This window comes from Triticum dicoccoides, chromosome 7B (assembly GCF_002162155.2).
Source record: "Triticum dicoccoides isolate Atlit2015 ecotype Zavitan chromosome 7B, WEW_v2.0, whole genome shotgun sequence".
Classification (NCBI taxonomy): domain Eukaryota; kingdom Viridiplantae; phylum Streptophyta; class Magnoliopsida; order Poales; family Poaceae; genus Triticum; species Triticum dicoccoides.
The window spans coordinates 388,878,726-388,901,538 of record NC_041393.1 but is presented as its reverse complement, the minus strand read 5'-3'; the positions used below and the strand labels follow the sequence as shown (position 1 = coordinate 388,901,538).

Genomic DNA, 22,813 nt, shown 5'->3' with positions numbered 1-22,813 from the left:
GATGCCGCACCCCTGGGAGTGACACGGACACCAATAACAACTTGATTATAACTATGGCTACCCGCTATGTGTTTTACCCTCACCTTGGCAAAATAGATTGCATCGATTTTTAGGAGAAAATATATTGCATCTTAACGACAGCATGCATGCTAAGGATGACTTGAGAAGTTTTCTGAAGCTGTACTCATTGGCTTGCTGTGCCCTTACAGGTGAATTATACAATTTCATTAATTCAAAAGCACAAACCGACCTTAGCTCAGTTGGTAGAGCGGAGGACTGTAGTATTGCAGATCAATCCTTAGGTCGCTGGTTCGAATCCGGCAGGTCGGAAATATTTTTTTAATTATTTGTTCTCACTCATATCGCTTCTTCCTCTCTTTTTTTCGTTCTTTCTATTTATTATCCTTTTTGCCAAAAAATAAGTGTCTCAACTTTAGTACTAGCTGAGACACTTATTTTAAAACGGAGAGATTACTGTACTTTTGAAATATGTTTCCAAAAATCACCAAACCGCAAACAAAACTGGAGCCAGAGAGATGTGCGGACCCGATCAGTTCTGCTATAATGGGTAAAATCACCCCCCTTGCCGTTTCTTCCACGAATTTCAGACGTTGGAGGCTAAATTTTGCGAAGATAAAATCATCCCCCGTGCCGTTTCTTCCATGAATTTCATATATATATATATGAAAACTCTGAAGATATATGAACTCCCTTTTTCATAAATTTTACTTCCTCTGTCCGAAAAAGCTTGTCCCACTTGGTGCTAGATACATCCATTTGAGAGACAAGTCTTTTCGGACAGAGGGAGCACATTGTAAAGAAAACACGCATTTCATTCTTTGCCATGGACATTCGGCCTGCCCTTGGAGATCAACATGAAATCAATGCAGATGTAAACCGAACATCTATTTCCACAGTATGTTGCATCTTAGGATATACTCCCTCCGTCCCAAAATAAATGTCTCAACTTTGTACTAACTTTAGTACAAATTTGTACTAAGCTCAAGACACTTATTTTGGGACGGAGGAAGTATGTGAGATACTCCCTCCATCCTGAAATACTTGTCAAGGAAATGGATGTATCTAGACGTATTTTAGTGCTAGATACATCCAATTTTATCGCGAGAGGGAGTATGACATAAGCACAACTGGGGTAACTGACAAACAATCTGAGATGCTCAGAAGTATGTATATCAATATTGTAGAAAGAATCATTACTTATTACTGTCATCAAGCCATGTATCGAAGTCATGGGCAAAAACTTCTTATGTTGCCAGAAATCCTCAGGAAACGTGGCAACAAACCTCAGCCTCAAGAGTTGATGTTTGTGTAACCACATCAAACATGAAATGGCCGTAACTTCTCAGGGCTCACCTCCCAAATTAAGGAGGAAAAAACGCCGTGGAGTTGCCAACTCTCTTATTAATTTACAAAACTGGTTACTTCTTATGCGCTGGTGATCAAGCAACTGAAACTAAATTTGCACCTAGTGTCTTTTCTTGGGCCACCTTCTTGAAAGAATTCTTTGAAACACGATAACACAGCACCTTTCATTTACAAAAGCAGCCTCCTGATGTCACTGAAGTTCAATGCCAGCTCCGTGAAAAACTTGCCTGTTCCACAATGTGACATACAAGGAAGAATGTAAATGACACGAGAGCACACAGGTGAAATTACAGGGCTAAGACGATAAATACCTCCTACTTGCCCATCAAATATACGATGATCAGCAGACAGTGTCAGCATCATTTTTGTTACTACAGCAGCCTTCTCTGTTCCTGGACAAAGCAACATGAGTTTAAATATGAATGCAACTATTTTGAGCAGGGCATCACATATTCAAGAAAATATACCGCCATTGTCCATCACAGGCTCCACAACCTTGTTACCCCGACCAACAGCGAGAATGCCAGCCTGGCAGAAAGATATGAAACACGATTATCGGTACAAACTCAAAGGACCTCCTTATGACAGGACAAGGGACGAGGAGGAACCTGCGGAGGATTAATGATAGCACAGAAGTGGTCCACCGGATACATTCCTAGATTTGAGATACTGCATAACAATGCAGAGGTAAAGATGTCAAATGTGGAATATCATACAGTTCGACAGCATTAACTTGCAGTGTCAAACATGCACAGGTCACTTGCCTGAAAGTACCCCCCTGGAACTCATTAGGAGCAAGCTTCCCAGCACGTGCCTTTTCGGCTAGCTGTTTGACCTACAATAGTTAATAAGGGGGAAACCATAAATCTTCCGTATCCACTGGAACACTGAAATTAGTCTATAATTATGTAAGAATTTTGTATTTTCCGTGCTCCCATATGCAAGCTTGATTCTGGTTCACAATAAGAACTGCATGCAAACAACTTTGGACACAAAAACATGCTGCTGAAGAATTCTACTTAAACTTCAGAAGCTTGTCATACCTCTGAAGATATTGCTGATATAGTCTTTTGATCCGCGTTTCTTATTATAGGAGTCATCAGGCCCTAGAACAACAAAGACTGTCATTAAAGAAGTCCAAGTGTCCAACATATGATAACAAAAACTTTTGTTTACAATGCTGTCATACCTTCTCTGTAGCAACAGCAATAGATATATCCACTGAATCACACTTCTGGGCTTCTTCCTTCGAATTGTCCCAGTAAGCTGGCAATTAATGATAAAACATGAGATTTAGTACATAATAGAGGCTAACAAAGTACTAGACATACCCAGAATATGTGACTGAACATTTAAATAATCAGTCGAAGCACGAACTTCAAGAAACACAAACTCGGATGCAATATCATTGTTGAAACTAACCTAAGTTAAAATGATTTTTTTTCATGTACCTTCTGATCAATATGGAAATGAATCGTGTTTGTGTTCAAGGAGTTTTATCATAGGATTCTACCAGTCCCTAGGGACACCACACTGACACTGTTTTTTGAGTAACGAAATGTCTACGCCAAGAAGGTTTGCACCTGATATATCTGATTTACAACAAAATCCGGTTGTCCAGTCCCTAGGGACACCACACTGACACTGTTTTTTGAGTAACGAAATGTCTACGCCAAGAAGGTTTGCACCTGATATATCTGATTTACAACAAAATCCGGTTGTCTTTCATAAATTTAAGAATAACTTAATTTTATATATTGGCAAAAAATGTTGCAGCACATCTTAGAAAAGAATTGCAGCATTACCATTTGCTTCAGGGACGTTCCTTAAGGCAAGTGCCACAGCTTTTATGACAATATCATTTAATGAAACTTTAACACCGTGTTGCTCTGCAATATTAGAATGCACAAGGGAAAAGGGGTTACTCTGGTTACCAAATTAATGAAACATCGAAAAAGATGAATACACACCTTTGAGTTCATTCCTGAATGCGAGTAAGGGATCCAGTATAACATCTGGCAACGATATCACACATACAATCATGTCAACAAAGCCATTAAGATTACAGAAGGTACATAGAATGAATACAAACCTTTGGATAGGTACAAATGTGGAGTAGTCTGTTTGGATTCCAGCAACCTTTTTGCAATCACCTACATAAATAACGTTTGTCACTTTTGAAAATATAACAATGCATGTATTTTGACATTGTAAGAAAAAACTTGACCAATTTAATCTGCAAGAAAGGCATATTGGTTTTTTATTTGGAAAAAGATGTATTCCCTCCGATACATTTAATTGTCGCTGGTTTGGTACAACTAGTTTAACTAAACCAGCGACAATTAATATGGACCAGAGGGAGTAATGTTATCAATAGCAAGATAGCAATTAAAGAGAAGGATCATTTGTATTGGCACTTATTTACACCTCTAATTTCCATCCCAGCATAAAAACTTCCTTCTCTTCGCACCCCATTGTTTTGTGTCACTGCCCTCAGATGAAAGCTATTTTGGTTGTCAGGAAAAATGCCTCAGGGAAGTTGCAGGCACCAATTCCAACTAAAAGGTACCTTCATTTTCACTTTTCAGAGTGGAATCACAATATCTTCATTGTGGAGAAGGGGCGGCACCAATTCCAACTAAGAGGTACCTTCATTTTTACTCTTCAGATTAACAGCACTAGAAGCTCATGCCCCCCCAAAAAAAAGAGTTAAAGATTATGTTGCTTCAATACCTTCATAGGGATGTTTTTAATTTAAAGAGAAGCTGAAACACTTTGCATCAGCTTGCAGGCTTCTTGAGAGGAAGCAAAGACTATCAACAAACAGGGCCTAGATGTGGGAGTTGAGAAGCCAACTTCGTTGTTAACCAATATGTGGTTGCTCCCAACGAGATACAAAAATCAAAAAGGCCTGTCAAATTTTGGCATTACAATTTAAATTTTATTTTGAAATAAAGTTAATTTTCAGATAGAATGGTGATCCTTCTTTTACAGGTTGTGATGTGTACCGAATACAAATCTGAATTAAGTCTTCCATAAAAGTGTTTGCTGATGCAATAAAATAAAATAGGTAGCCAGACACAGTACCTTGCATATCTGAGTATTGGTTATATCTTCAAATGTGTCGCCCTTTGGTGAAGTTGTCTGAGACTGAACTTGGGAATCACGAGCTGGTTGGGGTGAAGGTGCAGCTGGAGCTGTCTTTTCTTTGGCTGAACTTAAAGCAGTGCCTGACTTCAACGCAGCCAAAACATCACCTTTCAGAAGGGTGCCACGGGGACCTGATGCCTTCAGTAAAGAGGCATTGAGACCATGTTCTTTGATCAGCATCTTAGCTGCAGGGCTGATGCGGCTCATTACTGGGCTTTGTTCAGCTGCATCAACTTCGACAGTTTGTGCTGCACTTCCACTTGACTCATCCTCCTTATGGTCACCTCCAAAGGAGGTATCAGCAGGTATCTTTTCAATATCATCGGATTCTTCAACCTTCAAATGGACATGGCAAAAGTACTGCTGACTTCAAAATTCAGTGGCCAATGAAATAAAACGAAATATCAACTAAGCATGGAGCTATACCGTGACATAAATGGGTTGTCCAACCTGAACATCCTTTGAACCTTCAGGTACTAAAATCTTGGCCAGATACCTGCAGAATTAAAGTGGTGAACCAAAATGAAGATGTACACAGATTACAAAGATATGCATGGGACAGAAGAATAAACATAAAAGGCGGGCAAGCACAAGTTATACCTAGAGAAAGAAGTTTAGAGCAAAAACACAACACTGTATAACAGTTCAGTACAACAGAGCAATATGGTACAATAACAGAGGATTTTAAAAAAAAAAATTGGACTCTCTCTGTAAAGAAATATAAGTGATCTAAACGCTCTTATATTTCTTTACAGAGGGAGTACAATGTAACAACTAAGGTCAACGGATAGCGTACACATAGTTGCCACATAATGTCCATCCCGATAGTGATGAAATTGGTTAAAAGATTAATCAGTTTCACAGGGATTACTGAAACCTTTCTATGCACATTTCATACAGAACTTAATTACACCTGTATCAACTAGGAATTTAATGTCAACTAGCAAAAGAAATTGGGAGAGAAAGGGTTGTCAATGTAGTTTGGATAAGTCAGCCAGCAAACCATATTTTTCTAAAAAAGACTGGGCAGAAATGTAACAAGACCTGGCAAAATATTCAGATTACTTGCAGCTAGAAAGAATGTGGGAGCCATAAATTTGGATGGTTGCTAGTCAAAAAATAAATAAATTGGATGGCAACCTGTCCCAAGAGCATTCTGACAAGTTCTATCACTGCATGGGAATTCTAATGAAACCTATGTAACTTGTTCAAAGTGTAAAAACCATATTACGGTGAACTATGTAAACTTTGCTGAAAATCATTTCCTTTAAGGAAACACTTGATATACACTATTATTTGTGTAATTAGAAAAGAATGACATGAGAAGAGTCAACAATCTCTCTTCAAATGCAATGGAAAGTGGAATAAGAGGAGGACATTACCCCTCTTCAAGAGTTTCAAATTCAAGCGTGGCTTTGTCAGTTTCTATCTCACAGATCACATCACCAACCTCTATCTGCAAACAACATATAACTTTAGAAGGTACTATACGTAGAGTTGCTAAGAGAGAGAAATGTAAAGAACCCTATACTAGGATATTCAAGGCATATCATGGAAGATTCCTATAACAAAAGCCTCACCTTATCGCCTTCCTGTTTTCTCCATTTTGTGATGTTACCTTGATTCTAATGAAAATTATGTTAGATAGTCAAATATGCATAAATGGGGAAAACGCAATCATCAGGTATTAGTATGACCATTTTTAAGCTCTTACCATTGTAGGGGACAGCGCTGGCATCCCAATCACCATGTGTGGCGGAAGCCCTGACGAAGTTATAAGAGCAAAATAATGATATAATGGACATTATTCGCTATAAATGTTCAAGTACATATTCACTTGAAAATTAAGTTGCAAATGTAATAAAGAGAGAGGATGTGATGGCACAAGCACATAGTGTAACAAAAGGATGTGCTCGGAATTCAATAGTAATTATCATCGAGATACTACGTAGGATTAAGAGTCCTCAGGCTACTAACTTCCCTTGGCTGCGCGTGAACTTATGTCGTTGTTTACCGATTATATTGAACAACGATCAGGAAGCACTAATAGTCTAAATCGGAAAAAAACTGGCATTTCCATGAGGTTCAAGTTCACAATCAGGCATTTGCATTTCAGAGTTCAGTTGAAGCAAATTCAGGCAGAGACGAATTGCACAGGATCCATAAGCTATTAAACATTTGGATGGCTTGTTTATATGCAATAAAAATGGATGCAGAAACTAATTCTAGTGCATATAATACTAAAAAAAAAAACATCTCCACCGAAAGCGCACGTGCATAACTGCATATGTTTCTCTGAAGAAAAAAAACATGCATTCCCCTGAGACCATGTTAAAGTTAGAACACTCTACCTGCCGACGAGAACCATCGGGCCTGCATACCAACCTGCAGTGAAAATACCACATGAGTACACAATTACGCGAGAAAATGGATTAAACTTTTGACTAACCCTGTAATGTCCCCCAGTGGATGCTGGGAACAGCGTTGCCGGATTCGCTCGGGACATCGTGGAGCTCCGAACCGAATCGATCGGTCCAGATCGGGGCTCGAGTGCGCTTCCCTGGTTCGCCACGGCCACGGGGCCATGTTGTCGCGGGGCTCCAGGGGAGGGCAGCGCAGGGGAGACGCGTGGGTGGACGGCTGCGCGGGAAAGAGCGGCAGGGAGGCAGCGGCGCGTCCGGAGGAGCATGACGGCGGCGGCCTGAACACCGGTCAGGTAGGGCGGAGAGGAGACGACGCGGCGAGGTAGGGCGGAGAGGCACTTTCGGCGGCGCCGGATTTAGGAAATCGATGGTACCCCGTCGAGATTGACTCTTGGAGAGGAAGGAGGTCTGGCCGGTACAACTTGATCGAGGGAGGGCTATTCAGGGCCGGGCCGGGCCGAGCAAAGAGCCACTTTACCTCTGATTATTCTTTAGATCACTTTATATAACTTTTGAAGTTACAAGATTCTCAGAAAAAATAGATTGACTTTTTTGAACGAGCATTCTGAAGAATGTTTTGCTGAGGAGTAGTAAAACCCAGTAGCGCACCTGCATATTTTTTTGATCGCATCCCCCGACCCCCGCGTCCCTCCCTCGAGGCGACACCGGGGAAACCTACTGCGCCGCCGCCGGCCTCCCCCATCCTTCCCCCCCTCCTCGCCGCCGCCGAGGGCCGCTGCCGGGCAAAGCCCGGGCAGTGCCGGTGGCGGCGGGGATTCTCCCGGCGCGACTCCCTCCTCTCTGGCCATGGCGCGGGGTTTCCGGCGAGTTCCCTTGGCGGCGAGGTGCTGCGTAGGTTCGACGGAGGCTCGTCGTGGTGGCCGTGGTGGTGGTCTGTGCCTCGTCCGGTGAGGTTGCCTGTGGCTGCGGCGACCTGGGCTTGGTCCCGTCCCAGTCCGATCCGATCTGGATCTGGATTTGGCCGGCATGGCTTTGGTTGCTGCTGCCGGCAGGCCTGGTGGCGCTGTGCCTACACGGCCATTGGGCACCGCGGTGGTGCAGACGGCTGGTGGGGTGTGGCTGTGGCGTGGTGCGGTGCGCTGCACGGCGGGGGAGGCGTGGTGGAGAGCAGAAGACTTGGCAAGGGCAGGCAGTGGTCAGTGGCGCAGGCTGGCGGCGCCCGGGGCGCGGGTCCGGGGATCTCGGCCCGGATCTGGTGTGCTTCCTAGGGGTGCTCACGGCAGGGAGTGCGGCGGTTGTCCCCGAAGCCTTACGTGGGGCATAGCAGGATGGAGGGTGCTGGGGGTACACCGACACTGGCTATGGCGGCGGTGCGAGCGCAGCCATGGCGGCAGCGGCGCTGCGAGGCCTGGCCAGGAAGGGTCTTGGCGGGCAGCGGGAGTTCGGCTGCTGCCGTGTGAGGCGTGCGACGATGGCTCGGCGGTGTGGGTGCCGGAGTGTGGTCGGAGGTGCGAGTCGGATCCATTTTGGTGGCAATCCCCTGGCGCGGGTGAAGGCCACCATGGCGGATCTGGCTGTGCACCGCTTGGTGGTTGCTGCGGTTCCTTGTCGAGGTTGAAGGTGATGGCTTTAGGCGTGTTCCCTCAGCAGTGAGGGGGGCTTCGATGGCAAATTGCTGCGGCGACGGCGGTGTGAGGCATCTGTTTGGGACTGGCCAGGATCTTGGAGACGTGGAGATGTGCGATGCTACGGATGAAAATCTTGTTCGGTTGCGGCCGGACCGGCGTTGATGGCGCCCACGGGTGTCATTCACCTTCCTGGAGGCTTCGCCGAGTGCAACGCAATCTTCCTCGCGACCTTGTATCGGCTGCTGTCTCCGGGGCGAAAGCCTTGATTCGTAGGATCGGCATGATGGCAACGTCCTTGAGGTTGTTACTTTGTTGGGAGCATTGTGCTGGGAGACTCGAGGTCCCATGATGCGCTCCTCCGGCGTTCACCGTTGCCCGGATCTTTCTCCTTCGGCGCCATGTACGGTCGTCGCTGGCTTATCCAAGGAAGCTGGAGTTGCTGTTCTTCGGAGGTCTTCAGCGTCGGACGAGACGCGGCTAGGGGTTTGATGTAGGGTAGGCTTTTTGTGTCGTAGTTGTGTTGTCGTGTTGTCATGTTTGGTTGTCCTTGTTCGAACCGGGTGTGGAGTGGCTGACGTTATTGTATGTCTCATTTCTCTTTTTCTATAAAGCTAAGGTACGCAGTTTGCGTACCCTCGAAAAAAAAGTAAAACCCAGTAGCCCGAGAGCCCCTCACAATTTGACATCTTCAACCGTCCAATTGCACGTATCAATGTTTCGAATGCACTTGCTCGCTGTTATCAACACGTAACCGGTGAGCCCTGTTTAGCTCTTAATCGGGCTGCTGCTCCATAGGGCGACCTGGGGAACCTCTGATAAACTAGATGACCTGTTGCGCCAAATAACAGAGAATCCAAACACAACCAAAAACTGAGGCAAGAATTTGGCACATTTTTTTTGGCTTTAGACCGTGCTGATTTAAATCTATCATTTTCATACAATTGTACGTAGATAGAAAGGAGCCACAATTGAAAGAAAAAAATAATTACCTGATAGCACCTCCAATCGAAATTGGCAATTTTGGCCTCCTCTAAATCTAGTATGTGGAAGTAGGATCTGGGCTATGAAAGTTGGACTGGACATGTGAAAGTCGAACCCGAGATGTGAAAGTCAGACTCGACATATGGGAGTCAAACTGGCGATGGAAATCGAACTTGGGTCGTGGAAATCCGCCCCGACCTGGGTAAGTCGGACTTGGCATATGGAAGTCGAATTTGGGAGGTGGAAGTCGGAAGTGTCGTTTGGAAGACGTACTCGGTGTTTGCAAGTCGGACTCGGCCTACAAAAGTGGGATCGGGCTAGGGAAGTCAGACGGGGCTATGGAAGTCATACTCGGCCTCCGTAAAGTCAGGCTCATGTGGTGGAAATCAGGCTCGGCCTGTGGAAGTTGAACCCAGCCTGTGGAAGGCGGTGTCAATATATGGAAGGCAGGCTCGTCATGTGGGAGTCAAACTCAAACATGGATGTCAGAGTCAAACTCGGCCATGACTCGGGCATGAGGGGGGATTGTCGGTCATGGGATGTCAAAGCCGGCCTCGACCACGGGTGTCAAAGCCAAACTTGGCAATTCAGAAGTCTGCAGGATAGGAGATCAGCTTGTATGCAATTCATTGTTGGCGTTAAATGCCAAATAATGTGATGTTACTCTAAGCTACGTTGGTTTGTTGTAAGTGGTTTCTCAATAAAGTAGTGAATACATATAGCAGATGCAATGTGACGTCCCGTTTATAATCGTGCACTAATCATATCATGCACTGACACGAACAAGCAAAACAACGACACTAGATCGAAAGGCAAGGCCTCCTGCCTGGGACCTCCGGACTACTCCTGGTCGTCGGTCTTCACGTAGCACGCACCATCGGGGGAACCCGCATCTGTGGTGCTACCAGTTGTTGCAGCAACCGGGTCGAATGAAAAGAGTAGCAAAGCAATGGTGAATACTCATCTAAAGTACTCGCTAGACTTACATCAGATGTATACTAGATGTGCATCGATATCAAAGGAAATGGGTAGTATATGTGGACTAAACTGCAGAATGCCAGAATAAGGGGGGAGAAGCTCATCGTATCGAAGACTGCATCTTTTAGCAGTAGAAGAGAGGAGCGTGTATAGTATCATCTTGCACATACATGTAGCAATAAACCTGCCCGGAGATCCTCTCCTCGTCTGCCTGAGAGAAAGTGATCACCAGGGGTATCTGTCTATTATCTAGGTGTGTTTTAACAAGTATCCGGTTTTAGTGTAAGAGGTTGGGATACAACTCCAAGTCATCTTTTTACCGTGGACATGGCTATTCAAATAGATTACTTCCATGCAGGGGTGCAACACATATGCTCGATTACCTCTGTTCGGACACAATTTTCTAGGTAATGCCCAACCTCGGATAATTGACATGCCGTAGTCCAACCTAGACTTCCGAGAGAGGTCAACATGCTGATCTAAATCTAAGCACGAAGGGGTCATGGACCGATCGCCCTAAGCACTCCTGCATGTTGCGAGACTGGCCGGGGACCAAACCCACCTCTTTATCAGGCATGTCGTTGAGGGAGTCCTGGATTCAGGGGTCCTCAGGTGTCTGGCCTAGGAGTATGGGCCAGGTTGCATGGGTCGTGCAGGATCAAGATGAAGATCGTCTACCGTGTCCGGATGGGACTTCCCAATATGTGGACGGCAAGAATAGAGTCTGGAGGTTTCCTTCCCTGATAAAACGACCTTGTACAAACCTTGGGCCCCCTCCGGTGTGTATATAAGCTGGAGGGGTTAGTCTGTGGAAGATAACTTTTCATCATCATCAGAATCTTCATAGGCTAGACATCTAGGGTTAGCCATTACGATCTCGAGGTAGATCAACTCTTGTAATCTTCATACTCGCCGAATATAATCAAGCACGAGTAGGGTCTTACCTCCATTAAGAGGGCCCAAACCTGGGTAAACATTGTGTCCCCTGGCTTCCTGTTACCATTGGTCCTTAGACGCACGGCTTGGGCCCCCCTACCCGAGATCTGTCGGTTTTGACATCGACATTGGTGCTTTCATTGAGAGCTCTATTGTGCTGTCTGCAAAAAGCGATCCATGGCTCGCCTAGTCATCAACGAAAATATCACTTCCGAAGGGTGCCTGGCTTCGGGGCAGACCCTCCTATTTGGCGGTTTTACCATAAGGGCCCGCACGGCCATCGAGCCCGCAGCTCCTCTCATGGCTGCCGAATACCGTCCTCGTATTGGCCCCAAGTACTCTGAAAAATTGGATCCGGCAGATGTTTCATCCTTAAACGAACTGCTAGACCGCATCGCCGCCCTGGGGGTCTCAACGAACTATGATCGGATCGGGCTCAAGCCCGACCAGAGGGAAATTAATCACCCGCCGATCACCCACTTTGTGGCAATCATCGAGGAACCGGCCACTGACACTTCTCTCCCCATATCGAGGACCAAGTATGTTCGGGTCCCCGAATTCCCTGAGCCGGATACTTCCCCTTCGGAAGGGACTTCACTCCCGCCGGACTCTTGCTCACGTGTAGGATCGCAAGAGCCTTTGCGCTCAACCGGATCCGAACCGGTTACTTCGGAAGCCATACCGGCTCCGAACACGGATGTGGGACAGGATACAAAATTTAATCCACCCACCCACCACAATTTGTACTCTCCAAGCAACTTAGGTCCTCCAAATATATACGACCTGATGTATGTGCTGCAGCAGCCCCAGGAAACGGTCCACCACTTTTGGGCCAGATTGTTGCTTGTTAAAATCAGGATCAAGGACTGCTCGGACGACGACGTAGTTTCGGTCTTCCACCGTAATTGTACAGACGAAGGGATATTGAACGCCCTCGACCATTGCCACATACAGAGTTTCACGGAGTTATCACACATAGTACAAAAGCACTATGCGATGGAAAGCATATGGAGGGCCTAGAAAACTCAACTGGAGCCCGCCACCCTGACGCAGTGTGCGGCCCGGGCTAAAAGATTATAGCCCGGCGAATCACCCGACCACCAGACTATGGGAAGGAAGAACAAACCCTTCACGGGACATAGGTCCGTTCTCGACGAACTATTGGACAAACCCTGCCCGATCCATACCACTCTGCACACAGTCCCAACCCATAGCCTCTGGGCATGTTGGGTACTCCGATAGGTAGAAAAAAGTGGAGAGGCCATCCTCACCACAACTCCAGAAGGATACTCACCAGAAAAGAACAACTTTAACGTCCTAACAGTCTTCAAGACTTTCTCTGTCGGATTTCGGGTTCCGCAAACCCTTGATAGGTTCGAACTCTGGGGTGCGTGCGGAGATGTCAACCTACCCAGCCTGCCTACTCGCGATCCTCAGGCCTAGCACGTCGAGCTCAAAGGGACAAAGAGATACATCAGTTTATCCTAGTTCGGGCCACCTTACGGTGTAATACCCTACTCCAGCGTTTTGGTGGATTGCCTCGAGGGGCTGAGGATGAACTAGTACAATGGATGAACAAGCCTCAGGAGGTGAGGTGTTCTTGAGCTTGGGTGAGATGATGAGGTGGTCGGGTGAGAATGGATCCGATCCTTCTGTCCCTCTCTTTATGGTGGTGGCTAAGTCCTATTTATAGTGGCCTTGGTCCTCTTACCAAATGTTGGCGGGAAGGGATCGCACAACGGCCAGATTTGAAGGGGACAAGAAGTACATCCTATCCTGACTAAAGTGGTATTTGCCTGCGAAAAGCCTCTGGTCGTGACACTGCGGTGGGCTCAGTGATGACCTCCGTCCTGCCATACTGGCGGTCTTGGTCTTGTTGCACCAGAATGGAAACATTTGGCTGATTCCTCGGGACTCCGGGCCTGCTGCTTGCCTCCTTTGCACCAAAGAGGAAACTGGCACCCTACGCCCGCTGGCGCCCGCCTGGCCTTGGTCATCATGGCTCACGTCAGCTGAGCCTCGTGAGGTGCACCTTGCATAGAAGTCTCTGCACCCTCGGGAGCCAGCCTGAGGAGGCCGATCCCCTTGGAGGTCTTGGTGTCGTCCGCCTCGCGAGGCTTGGCCCCTCGCGAGGGTCTTGAGTTATTGGTGCTGAAGCTGGGCCGTACCAGGCTGTCGATGGAGCCATGCAGTGGGCCGCAGGCGGGCAAGTCTAGGTACCCCCATATCCAAAACGCCGACAATAGCCCCCGGGCCCAAGGCACGCTCGGACTTGGCTTCTAGGCAAAGCCAAAGGGCAAGTGCGGAGCGCTGCGGGCCCTAACTGCCTACGGCCTTGAATGACGCGTGGTGATTGATGGGACGTGGGCACCTCCACTCCGCCATGCTGCCTTGGAATCCGCCAAGCCTGGCTGCCGCCCATTGCCAGAGCAACTCGCCCTTGTAGATTGTCGCGCTTGACCTTTGTTCCTTCTTTTCCCAAGCCTGCGACTCCTCGCGCAGATCTGGTGCCAGCACCACTCCCCATTCCTGGCTTCCACCATGGCTCCGCGGCAGAGGAAGAAGAAAGGGAAGTCGTGTGCCCCAACTGGACCCCCGACGGCCTTGGAGCCGGCCCTGAGCAGTCGACAATGATCAATTAGGAAGGGTTAAACAAGGCTTGTCCTGCTCTTGCAGCCGATTCCAACGAGTGGAAAGCGCCGGTCGTCTGGCCCGTGTCTTAGCTTGTGGATGACACGAGTGCCACCGAGATCCCCATCTATCTCCATGCTCTCTTCGCGGGTCTGATTCCCCCTTCTCTCCTTTCTTTAATGCCATAATTCTGCAGTACCAGACCCACTTGCTGCACCTGGACCCCCGCTCCACCATCCTCCTCGCTGTCTTCGCCTTCCTTTGCGAGGCCATGGTCAGCATTGCTCCTTCCATGGCCCAGTTTCACCATTTCTTCTTGCTCCAACTGACCAATGCCCGCCAACGCTCGGGGTGTGTGACCTTCGAAGCTGTAGCGGCGACCGCTGGCTCAGGGATTGACTTTGAGCTATCGCCTGCCGCAAAGGGGTTCCGGAAGCAATGGTTGTTTGTTGATGGTAGTACGAGTAGCCCCCTGCTACTGACCCCTCGAGCGTCGGTCGTGCCCAGCTCCGGCTGGGGGCATGTGAAGCTTGCTGACCGTCGGCTTGCCCGCATCTGGAAGAGGCTGGCCAGGCTGCAGGAGCTAGAGGTGACGGCGCCGATGGTGGTGAAGGAGTTCGTCCGGCGGCGCGTTGCTACGTCTTGAGCTTGCGTTTGTTTTCCTTGAAGAGGAAAGGGTGATGCAGCAAAGTAGCGTAAGTATTTCCCTCGGTTTTTGAGAACCAAGGTATCAATCCAGTAGGAGGCTCCTCAAAAGTCCCACGCACCTACACAAACAAATAAGAACCTCGCAACCAATGCCATAAAGGGGTTGTCAATCCCTTCATGGCCACTTGCGAAAGTGAGATCTGATAGAGATAATATGATAAGATAAATATTTTTGGTATTTTTATGATATAGATTGGAAAATAAAAGATGCAAATAATAATAGATGGAAAACTTATATGATAAAAGATAGGCACGGGGGCCATAGGTTTCACTAGTGGCTTCTCTCAAGATAGCATAAGTATTACGGTGGGTGAACAAATTACTGTCGAGCAATTGATAGAAAAGCGCATAGTTATGAGATTATCTAGGCATGACAATGTATATAGGCATCACATCTATGACAAGTAGATCGAAACGATTCTGCATCTACTACTATTACTCCACACATCGACTGACTCATGCCTGCATCTAGAGTATTAAGTTCATAAGAACAAAGTAACACATTAAGAAAGATGACATGATGTAGAGGGATAAACTCATGCAATATGATATAAACCCCATCTTTTTATCCTCGATAGCGACAATACAATACGTGCCTTGCTGCCCCTGCTGTCACTGGGAAAGGACACCGCAAGATTGAACCCAAAGCTAAGCACTTCTCCCATTGCAAGAAAGATCAATCTAGTAGGCCAAACCAAACTGATAATTCGAAGAGACTTGCAAAGATAACTTAATCACACATAAAATAATTTAGAGGAGATTCAAATATTTCTCGTAGATAAACTTGATCATAAACCCACAATTCATCGAATCTCGACAAACACACCACAAAAAGAGTTACATCGAATAGATCTCCAAGAAGATCAAGGAGAACTTTGTATTGAGATTAAAAGAGAGAGAATAAGCCAACTAGCTAATAACTATGGACCCGAAGGTCTGTGGTAAACTACTCACAACTCATCGGAGAGGCCTTGGAGATGATGCACTACTAGAAAAATCCCTACTAATGGCGCACCTAGTATGGCCATTAATGGCGCATCTGTGGTGCGCCATTAACAGCACGCCATTAGTAAATTTTTACTAATGGCGCACCACCTGGTGCGCCATTAGTATAGGCCAGGGTGCGCCATTAGTATGCCTCCCAGGGGCCATGTATATCCAGGTGCTTTGGCATACTAATGGCGCACCACCACTGGATGCGCCATTAGTAACCATGGCATATTAATGGCGCACTTACCAGTGATGCGCCATTAGTATGCTTTGTCATACTAATGGCGCACTGTCATGTGATGCGCCATTAGTATGAATATTAGTTTTTTTTTATTTTTTTATTTTCTGTTTTTTGCACAGGTTACAAAATGTATAATTTGACAAAATATAGACAGCACACATCAACAACAGATTCATCGAATACAATAGAAGAATACAATTCATCATATTAGTCTCCGAATACAATTCATCATATTAGTCTCCGAATTGAAAAGACCGAACAAAGATAGAACATTATATTACAAGTCTCGAGACCGCGAGTAGCGAGTTTGTCTTCACATTACAAGTCGATATCAATCATCTAAACTACCATCACATAGAAGAGAGCTGCGGTCATCACGATGAGCATCATCACGATGAAACTCGTCTTCATCCGGTTCCTCCAACGCTCCCTCCCCTCTCCCGCTAGATAGCAGGCGTATCTAGATTCGGCCTCGGCCCTAGTGGTGTACCCTTTGTAACTGTTACCGCTGAATCGGTGAACCTGTCTCCGACACTCCTCCCAGTCATCGTAGACTCCGGGAACCTTACCCTTGTACACGACATACGTCGGCATCGCTATGCACTAGCCAAACGAAACGTTAGTACCAATTCACAGACAATACATAAGCAATATATAATTATGCAACAGAACGATCGGAAGAGAAAAGCAAGACATTAATAGCATCGATTACATCTAAGTTGAACAACTCTCGAAACCAAAGAAACATACTACAAGTTCATTAAAGTTTAATTACAACATGAGCCAATCGATGTTTCAGAACTAGACACAGCATCACTGCTTTCGACTCGACTCAAGGGACCGGAGCGTGGATGAAGCCGCCGTCTATCGTGAGAGTCATGAAATAACGGTCGTTGTCAGCCTGCATTTGTAGCATTGTGTCGATGTCACTGTTGGACGGTTGATTTCTGAGGTAGAACTGCCCCGAGGTACGAAGGACATCTTGATGGATGATTTCCGCAAACTCCGACTGGATGCGAAAGAATTCTTGTCGGAGGTCCGCGTCCTGGATTGCCGACATGCTCGCGGCCCAATCTTTGAGTTTACTCGGTAGCAGAAGTTGATGATGGTCCTGTACGATCGCCCGCATGTGATGGATGGCGTAGTAGGCACCCTTCTGACCGCCAGGCGGCTGCTTGACGCAGCAGAATGTCGTATTGTGGGAGAACACGTGCTTGCCGTACTTACGAATAGGCCTGGTGAAGGTGCCTCCAGATTTGGCGTAGCCGGGGAGAACATCATCAAGAACCTTCTTGACATTTGTGTAGTCTACGTTCGACTGACGGTCCGGGTCGAAATACGTGGCCATGGAATATTTGGGGCTTAGGAGGATGAGCGTGCAACGTGTGTCACTGCAGAAAACACGGAATGTTAAAAGAAAAACGATCGAAATGTAAGAATTCATATGTTACGGGCCGGTTGAGGGGAGGACTTACTCGGGAAAGTAAGGCACGAGGAAGTTATCCTTATCTTGGTTTGCCAGAATGACGCCTTCGAGGTAAGAACTCGCGACTTGCCGGTCCCCAGCGCTGCCCAAGATCTTGGCACGCATGTAGAAGGGGTCGACTACCACGATGTCCGAGGTCTTGTCGCGAATGATCCGCATCTCCATACTCAGCGAAAATAGCCGAACGAAGGTGTAGTGCAGCGGATGAAGGTTCAACATAGCGTGGATGTCATCAAAACGCAGGACGATCGTACGCCCGATGGAGTTATCCACAAAGCCCTTGCCCTCTGGCACCTTGGCCGCGAAAACTGGGTATGCCACATCCTTCTCCCTGAGATGCCGCTTCTCCAAAGAAAGAACACTATCATGCAGACTCCGCATAGCACCGGTTGCAGCATTGAGCATATTTGTCGGTAGCATCGCCCTACCCGCCACATGCACCCTCCTCGAGATATCCTGCGGTGAAGGTGGCCCGTCCTGAGCACGGATCGTACTCGGTGCCGGCTGGCTCGCACCCTTCTTAGTCTTTCTTTTGCGTGCCTTCTTCTTCTCCTGTAATGGGACCGAGTTCTGCTCACAGACCGCCTTCTTGAGTGTGTTGGGGCTGATAATATTTCGCACCTCGCCTATCTGAGGCTCGGTGAAGTCCGCAGCTGGAGGCGTCTCCTGAGAGCTGAACGTCAGACGGCGCCTATTGCAACTTGGCTTCTCCGCGGTACCAGCTAGATCACACACGTCTTTTGTTGGGTTTGGTTCTTGAGAAGGAGGCCCCATGAAGTCGCCATCGTACCCATGATCGGCAAAGTACTGATCGACGTTGCCAAATGTATCATCATCGTCGTCGTCGTCGTTCTGATCCTGTGCCATATGCATGTTTGGATCCAGTGGCATAGGGATGTCCGGCACCGTTACGGCGGTCTTGCCATGGGGCCGACTTGGCGCCGGCACGACTGGCGGTGTTGTCTTTGGGGTGGTGTCCCCCGCCCCCAAACGAATCTGGCTCTTCGGCCAAAGCAGGGGCCAGCTCAGGCAGGCGCTGAGGGTCATCACGTCTTCATCGTCGGCCCCGACGGGTCGAATCGGAGGTAACAAGTCGTCGCAGCCTGGCAGCACCCGAACCAGTTGAACCCTAAACAAGTTGGGTGGCATCTGGGTACCGTGGAACAGGGGGTTGCTCGGTTGAACGATTTTGCCCTTGGCGACATCGACCAACTCGTTGTTCACAAAGTGGAGGAGAGTGCACGGAACGTTGGCGGCGCCCTGCGAAAACATGTAGGGCGTCAGGGATGCCCAGTCAAAGGCAAGGAGATGAAGTCCTCGGCCGAGAGAGGCTTAATTAGTTACCGTGATGATGGCGTCGAGCTTGGCTAATGTCGACGCACCGCCAACAGCGGGCGTGCAGTTGACGGAGGTGCCGCTTGCTGTAGAGGTGCCGGCCGGCGTACACCCGGGTGCATTAAGCTCCCGTGCCGGCGTCGGAGACACCAATGTCGCCTCCGCCGGAGGCACCAATGGCCCCACCATCGCATTATGCGAGTTGCTGGCCGTGAAGCTAGGAATCGGGGGCGGCCCCTGTTGGCCGCCCGCAATCCACGCACTCAACCCCGAGATCAAGGTAGGCACAAGGGCGGTGATCGTCGCTCCGAGTCGTTGTTCCACTTGCTCTTGGACAATCTCCGGAATCGGCGCCACCTGTGCCTTGAGTTCTTGAACCTCTCGCGCCTGGCTTTCCGAGCTGGTCTTTTTCTCCTTCCGCACACCAGCGGTATAGTATGACCCCCATTTTGTCGACAAGCCTTTGCCGGCCACACGACCAGCTGACGTCGGCTTACTGAGCTTATCCTTGTTCTTCATTACATTCAACCCCCTATTTAGAGTGGTGTCCCAAGGGTTGCTCTTAGTCGACCCCGCGCTACTGCTTTCAGTCGCCTGCGGAAGGAATGTGAACCATTTAGAAATTTGGCTTCATTAATTAGAATGCAACCATATGGAGCTAATTACGCGGGGGTGTATTCCTTACCAGAACAAGCTCAAGCTGCCTGGTCTTCGGATCCGTGGTAAGCTCCTTTGTTTTCGGGTCCTTCTTGTACCGGGCCCTGACAAAGTTCCTGGTCTGCTTGTCACCGTATGTATCGAAGAGGGGCGGTAGGCCTTGCTCGGCACGGTCCGCCTCCTCCTTGTCCCATATAGGTTCCGCCACTCTGTAACCGCCGGGACCGAGTGTGTGTTCCCCTATGTTCAGCTCCCGCATTTGTTTCCCCCACTCACTTGATTGGGAGCTTGCGGTGCTCGAGCAATTGATCTTGAAGTCGTTGTAGTCATCTTCGGTGATCGAAGGATTTTTCTCCTTGATCTTCTGATAACTCTCACCTTTCTCGATCATTCTCTTCACATTGCTTTTCCAAGTAGACAGGGCCTTGCTCATCTTCGTGAGGGCAGCATTGTTCACTTTATTCCCTTTGAGGCTTGTGTTTTCAAATTCAGCGGGGAACTTGTATCGTTCGTGCAGCTTCGTGAAGAGGAGGTTGCGCAAATTCCCTCGGTCAGGATGCCTCAGGTTCTCGGTGTTGATCGAGACGGTGCTCCGGACAATGCACCCGAGCTGAAGCGAGTACCCCTTGACTATTCGTTCGGGCGCTGTTGGATTCCCGTTGGAGTCCACTTCAGTAACTTCCTCCTTGAGGGTGCGGAGCACGATCGGGCGCCGGTCCTTCCGTTGCCTCTTCGGTTGGCTGCCATCTGTGCGGGCGCCGCCATCATCAGTGGTGGCATCCTCGGCGGCACCATCAGTGGTGGCATCAGTGTGGTCATCCTCGGTGGCACCATCAGTGGTCTCAGGATCGGTGGGGAAGGCGGCGGCCTCATACAAGTGAGGTTGTTCCTCCATCTCCTGGGACAGCTCCCAGAATGCCTTGCCGCCCGAACCCCCGGCCTCATCGTTGTGGGCCATGTTTCTCTCTAAATAGAAAAAAAGTTTGGTCAAAAAGTTGGTTATTGTCAAGGAACAAGATCTCTAAGTTGACCAAATAACCTAATTCTCGAGGAATGTCGCCAAAAAGTTGGTTATTGTCAAGGAACAATTGAGAGATGTTTGTGATATTGCCTAGGTGTTTTGGGATAGAACATGTTAGTGTGTTGTTGCTAAGGTCCAAGTCCACGTTCTCAGGGTAACCTAGTTCTTGAGGGGTGTGTCTAGAAAGTTGGTTGCTGCAAAGATACAAGGTTGTGAGTTTGGTCAAATTGCCTATGATGTTTGTGATATTGCCTTGGATCTTGAAGGCACTGTTGCATGATGCAGTGGTACAGCCAGCATGGGACCTCATCTTTGCAGGCTAATTTTCTAGATTGTAACACTGGATTTGTGCACAAGCTAAGCTAGCTAAGACAGTAGCTTCCTTGCAACCCACAAAAGACAAAGGAAAAGGGGTGAAAAGGGGGAGATGGTTAGCTTTGATGAGCAGGCAACATCTTCCTAACCCCCTTCTTCTTGTCTCCTCTCATTATCTCTCTCACACACATGGCAAGCAAGGGTGTCTGAGTGTGTGAAAAAAATACTAAACTAATCCAACAACTAAAGCAAATTAATTTTTATTTCGGTTGAGAATCGGGCACCTTCTAGGTCAAGAAAATTGGGCATGACCTTTGCTAATTTTCTTGACCTTGGAGTGCCCCATTTCTCAACCAAAACGGAAATTAATCAACATTTCAGGAGAAAGGGGTCATTTTAGAAGATCACAAGTAGCAGCAGCATCACTTGACAAAATCACAACTAGCAGCAGCAACTCGCAGATAGCAGCAGCAGCATCACTTGACAAGTAGTACAGCAACAGCAGCAGCATGCATGCACTGGTCCATGGCACAAAGTCCATGACCCAGAACAGAGCACTTTACTAAAAATGAAGAAGAAAAAAGGCATGCATGCACTGGTTGTAGCAAATCATCACTTCTAAATCAAAACAACAATTAGGACAGGGAAATTATGACACACTTCTGAAGAAAAAATGATTTGTGTAATCTGGTTGGTACTCTTACAGTTGCATAAATTGAAAAAAAATTGATCTGTGGGATCTGGGTTACAGTATCAGCAACCTTGCATTTCATTTTATACAAAGGAGCTCACAAAGGCCATGTCATGCTTCGCAATATTTGTTTACTGAAACTAAATGAACAAGAGCAAAGATGCACTAAAGGTTCTGCTGGACATGCTTTATGTCTAACACTCCTATGTTTAAGATATGCATAACATTCAATCTGGATCAATCTCACACTATGAACATAGGAAAAATTATCACTCCCGAGGGATTTAATCAGGGAATATGATATTCTTCAATCAACAAGAAAATATATTTTAGCTCAGAAAAGGATTTACTCAGGGAATACAATATTTGCCTGTTGCTAGTTGAGTTTCAGAATGAACCACTCTCTTTCTCAGCTCCATCAATACTACTACAGTGCAGTTCTCCCCTCAACCAGAAACATACTCCAATCAGTAAAACTGGAAACAGAAGAAACAATGATATGCAAAATCTGGTTATATGCAAGCAATAGCATGCTCTAAATACAACAAGTCACCCTTTGCAGCCAAGCAATGAGCAGAACAGTCTAAGCCAAATCTTTGTTGCCATCAATTTATATATACTCAGGGAAATTGATACATGGATGTCCTACAATCTGCTATTGAAGTTGAGCTACGTAGTAGGAGTATGTTTGATTAAGTTAGCCTAGCTTACATAAATAAACCTCTTTGTTGTATTTCAGTGGCTAATTAAGTTGACACATGTTGTATTAAGATTTGTGAGCTACTCTGTATTGTAAATAAGTCGACTTTGCTAACTAAGCGACCATGCATGTCCAGAATCGATCAGACATTGTACGCTTTCCTTTTTCTGTTGGAGCAGCAAAGCCCAAGAACGAATCAACAGAGGAAGGAAATCCCCCAAAATATCATGAAAAAATCACCGTTAATTTGCATCAGTTGACAGGTGGACAGTTGTCAGACCCAACCCAGCTGCATGCTGCGTCTTTGAGCACACCACGCTGTTTCATCATCTCTCTAACTTGGTGCACAGAGTCCCATTTTCAATTTAGTTTCGGTAAAAATGCCACTAGCAAATATAGAGCAAAAATCCACTAGAAGTACACTGTAAACCCACTAACATTTACAGTGTAAATTCCACTAACAATTACAGAATGACAAAACAATATATTTATACTACAACATATATAAAGAAATCTCCGAGTATGGAGATCTTGTAATCAGGAGTAAACACAAGCAAGCTTCAATCCAGATAAAGGCAGTGGAGGCAAAGGCACT

The 22,813-nt window shown here is 47.1% G+C and overlaps 1 protein-coding gene and 1 non-coding gene across 3 annotated transcripts; one reads left to right on the top strand and one right to left on the bottom strand.

Moving 5' to 3' along the window:
- The first annotated feature begins 245 nt into the window (after positions 1 to 245).
- TRNAY-GUA lies at positions 246 to 330 on the top strand. The gene is given in 2 exon segments: positions 246 to 282; positions 295 to 330. It is a non-coding gene; the product is annotated as a tRNA-Tyr (tRNA).
- Positions 331 to 1,158: 828 nt separating this feature from the next.
- Positions 1,159 to 7,391, bottom strand: LOC119336461 (dihydrolipoyllysine-residue acetyltransferase component 1 of pyruvate dehydrogenase complex, mitochondrial-like). 2 transcript variants are annotated; one of them, XR_005162512.1, is made up of 17 exons: positions 6,986 to 7,391; positions 6,888 to 6,921; positions 6,251 to 6,300; positions 6,117 to 6,161; positions 5,919 to 5,992; positions 4,963 to 5,032; positions 4,474 to 4,872; positions 3,479 to 3,539; positions 3,357 to 3,401; positions 3,192 to 3,275; positions 2,576 to 2,652; positions 2,430 to 2,492; positions 2,151 to 2,221; positions 1,995 to 2,055; positions 1,882 to 1,914; positions 1,698 to 1,778; positions 1,159 to 1,613 (listed from the first exon to the last, which is right to left on the bottom strand). XR_005162512.1 is itself a non-coding variant. In XM_037608501.1 (17 exons), the coding sequence occupies exons 1-17, from the start codon at positions 7,223 to 7,225 to the stop codon at positions 1,555 to 1,557; spliced, it is 1,575 nt and encodes a 524-aa protein (XP_037464398.1). In that variant the 5' UTR covers positions 7,226 to 7,390; the 3' UTR covers positions 1,159 to 1,554. The 2 variants fall into 2 exon arrangements, 1 of the variants encoding a protein (XP_037464398.1); XM_037608501.1 differs by having other exon boundaries at positions 1,854 to 1,914; positions 6,986 to 7,390.
- Between the last annotated feature and the right edge of the window lie 15,422 nt (positions 7,392 to 22,813).

What these genes read in the sequence shown, in the direction of transcription:
- LOC119336461 (XM_037608501.1), bottom strand. Translation starts at nt 7,225, where the DNA reads ATGCTCCTCCGGACGCGCCGCTGCCTCCCTGCCGCTCTTTCCCGCGCA. An exon ending in CCAATACTCAGATATGCAAG is followed by an intron (nt 3,540 to 4,473) that starts GTACTGTGTCTG and finishes TTATTTATGTAG; the next exon opens with GTGATTGCAAAAAGGTTGCT. An exon ending in ATTTGATGGGCAAGTAGGAG is followed by an intron (nt 1,614 to 1,697) that starts GTATTTATCGTC and finishes ATTGTGGAACAG; the next exon opens with GCAAGTTTTTCACGGAGCTG.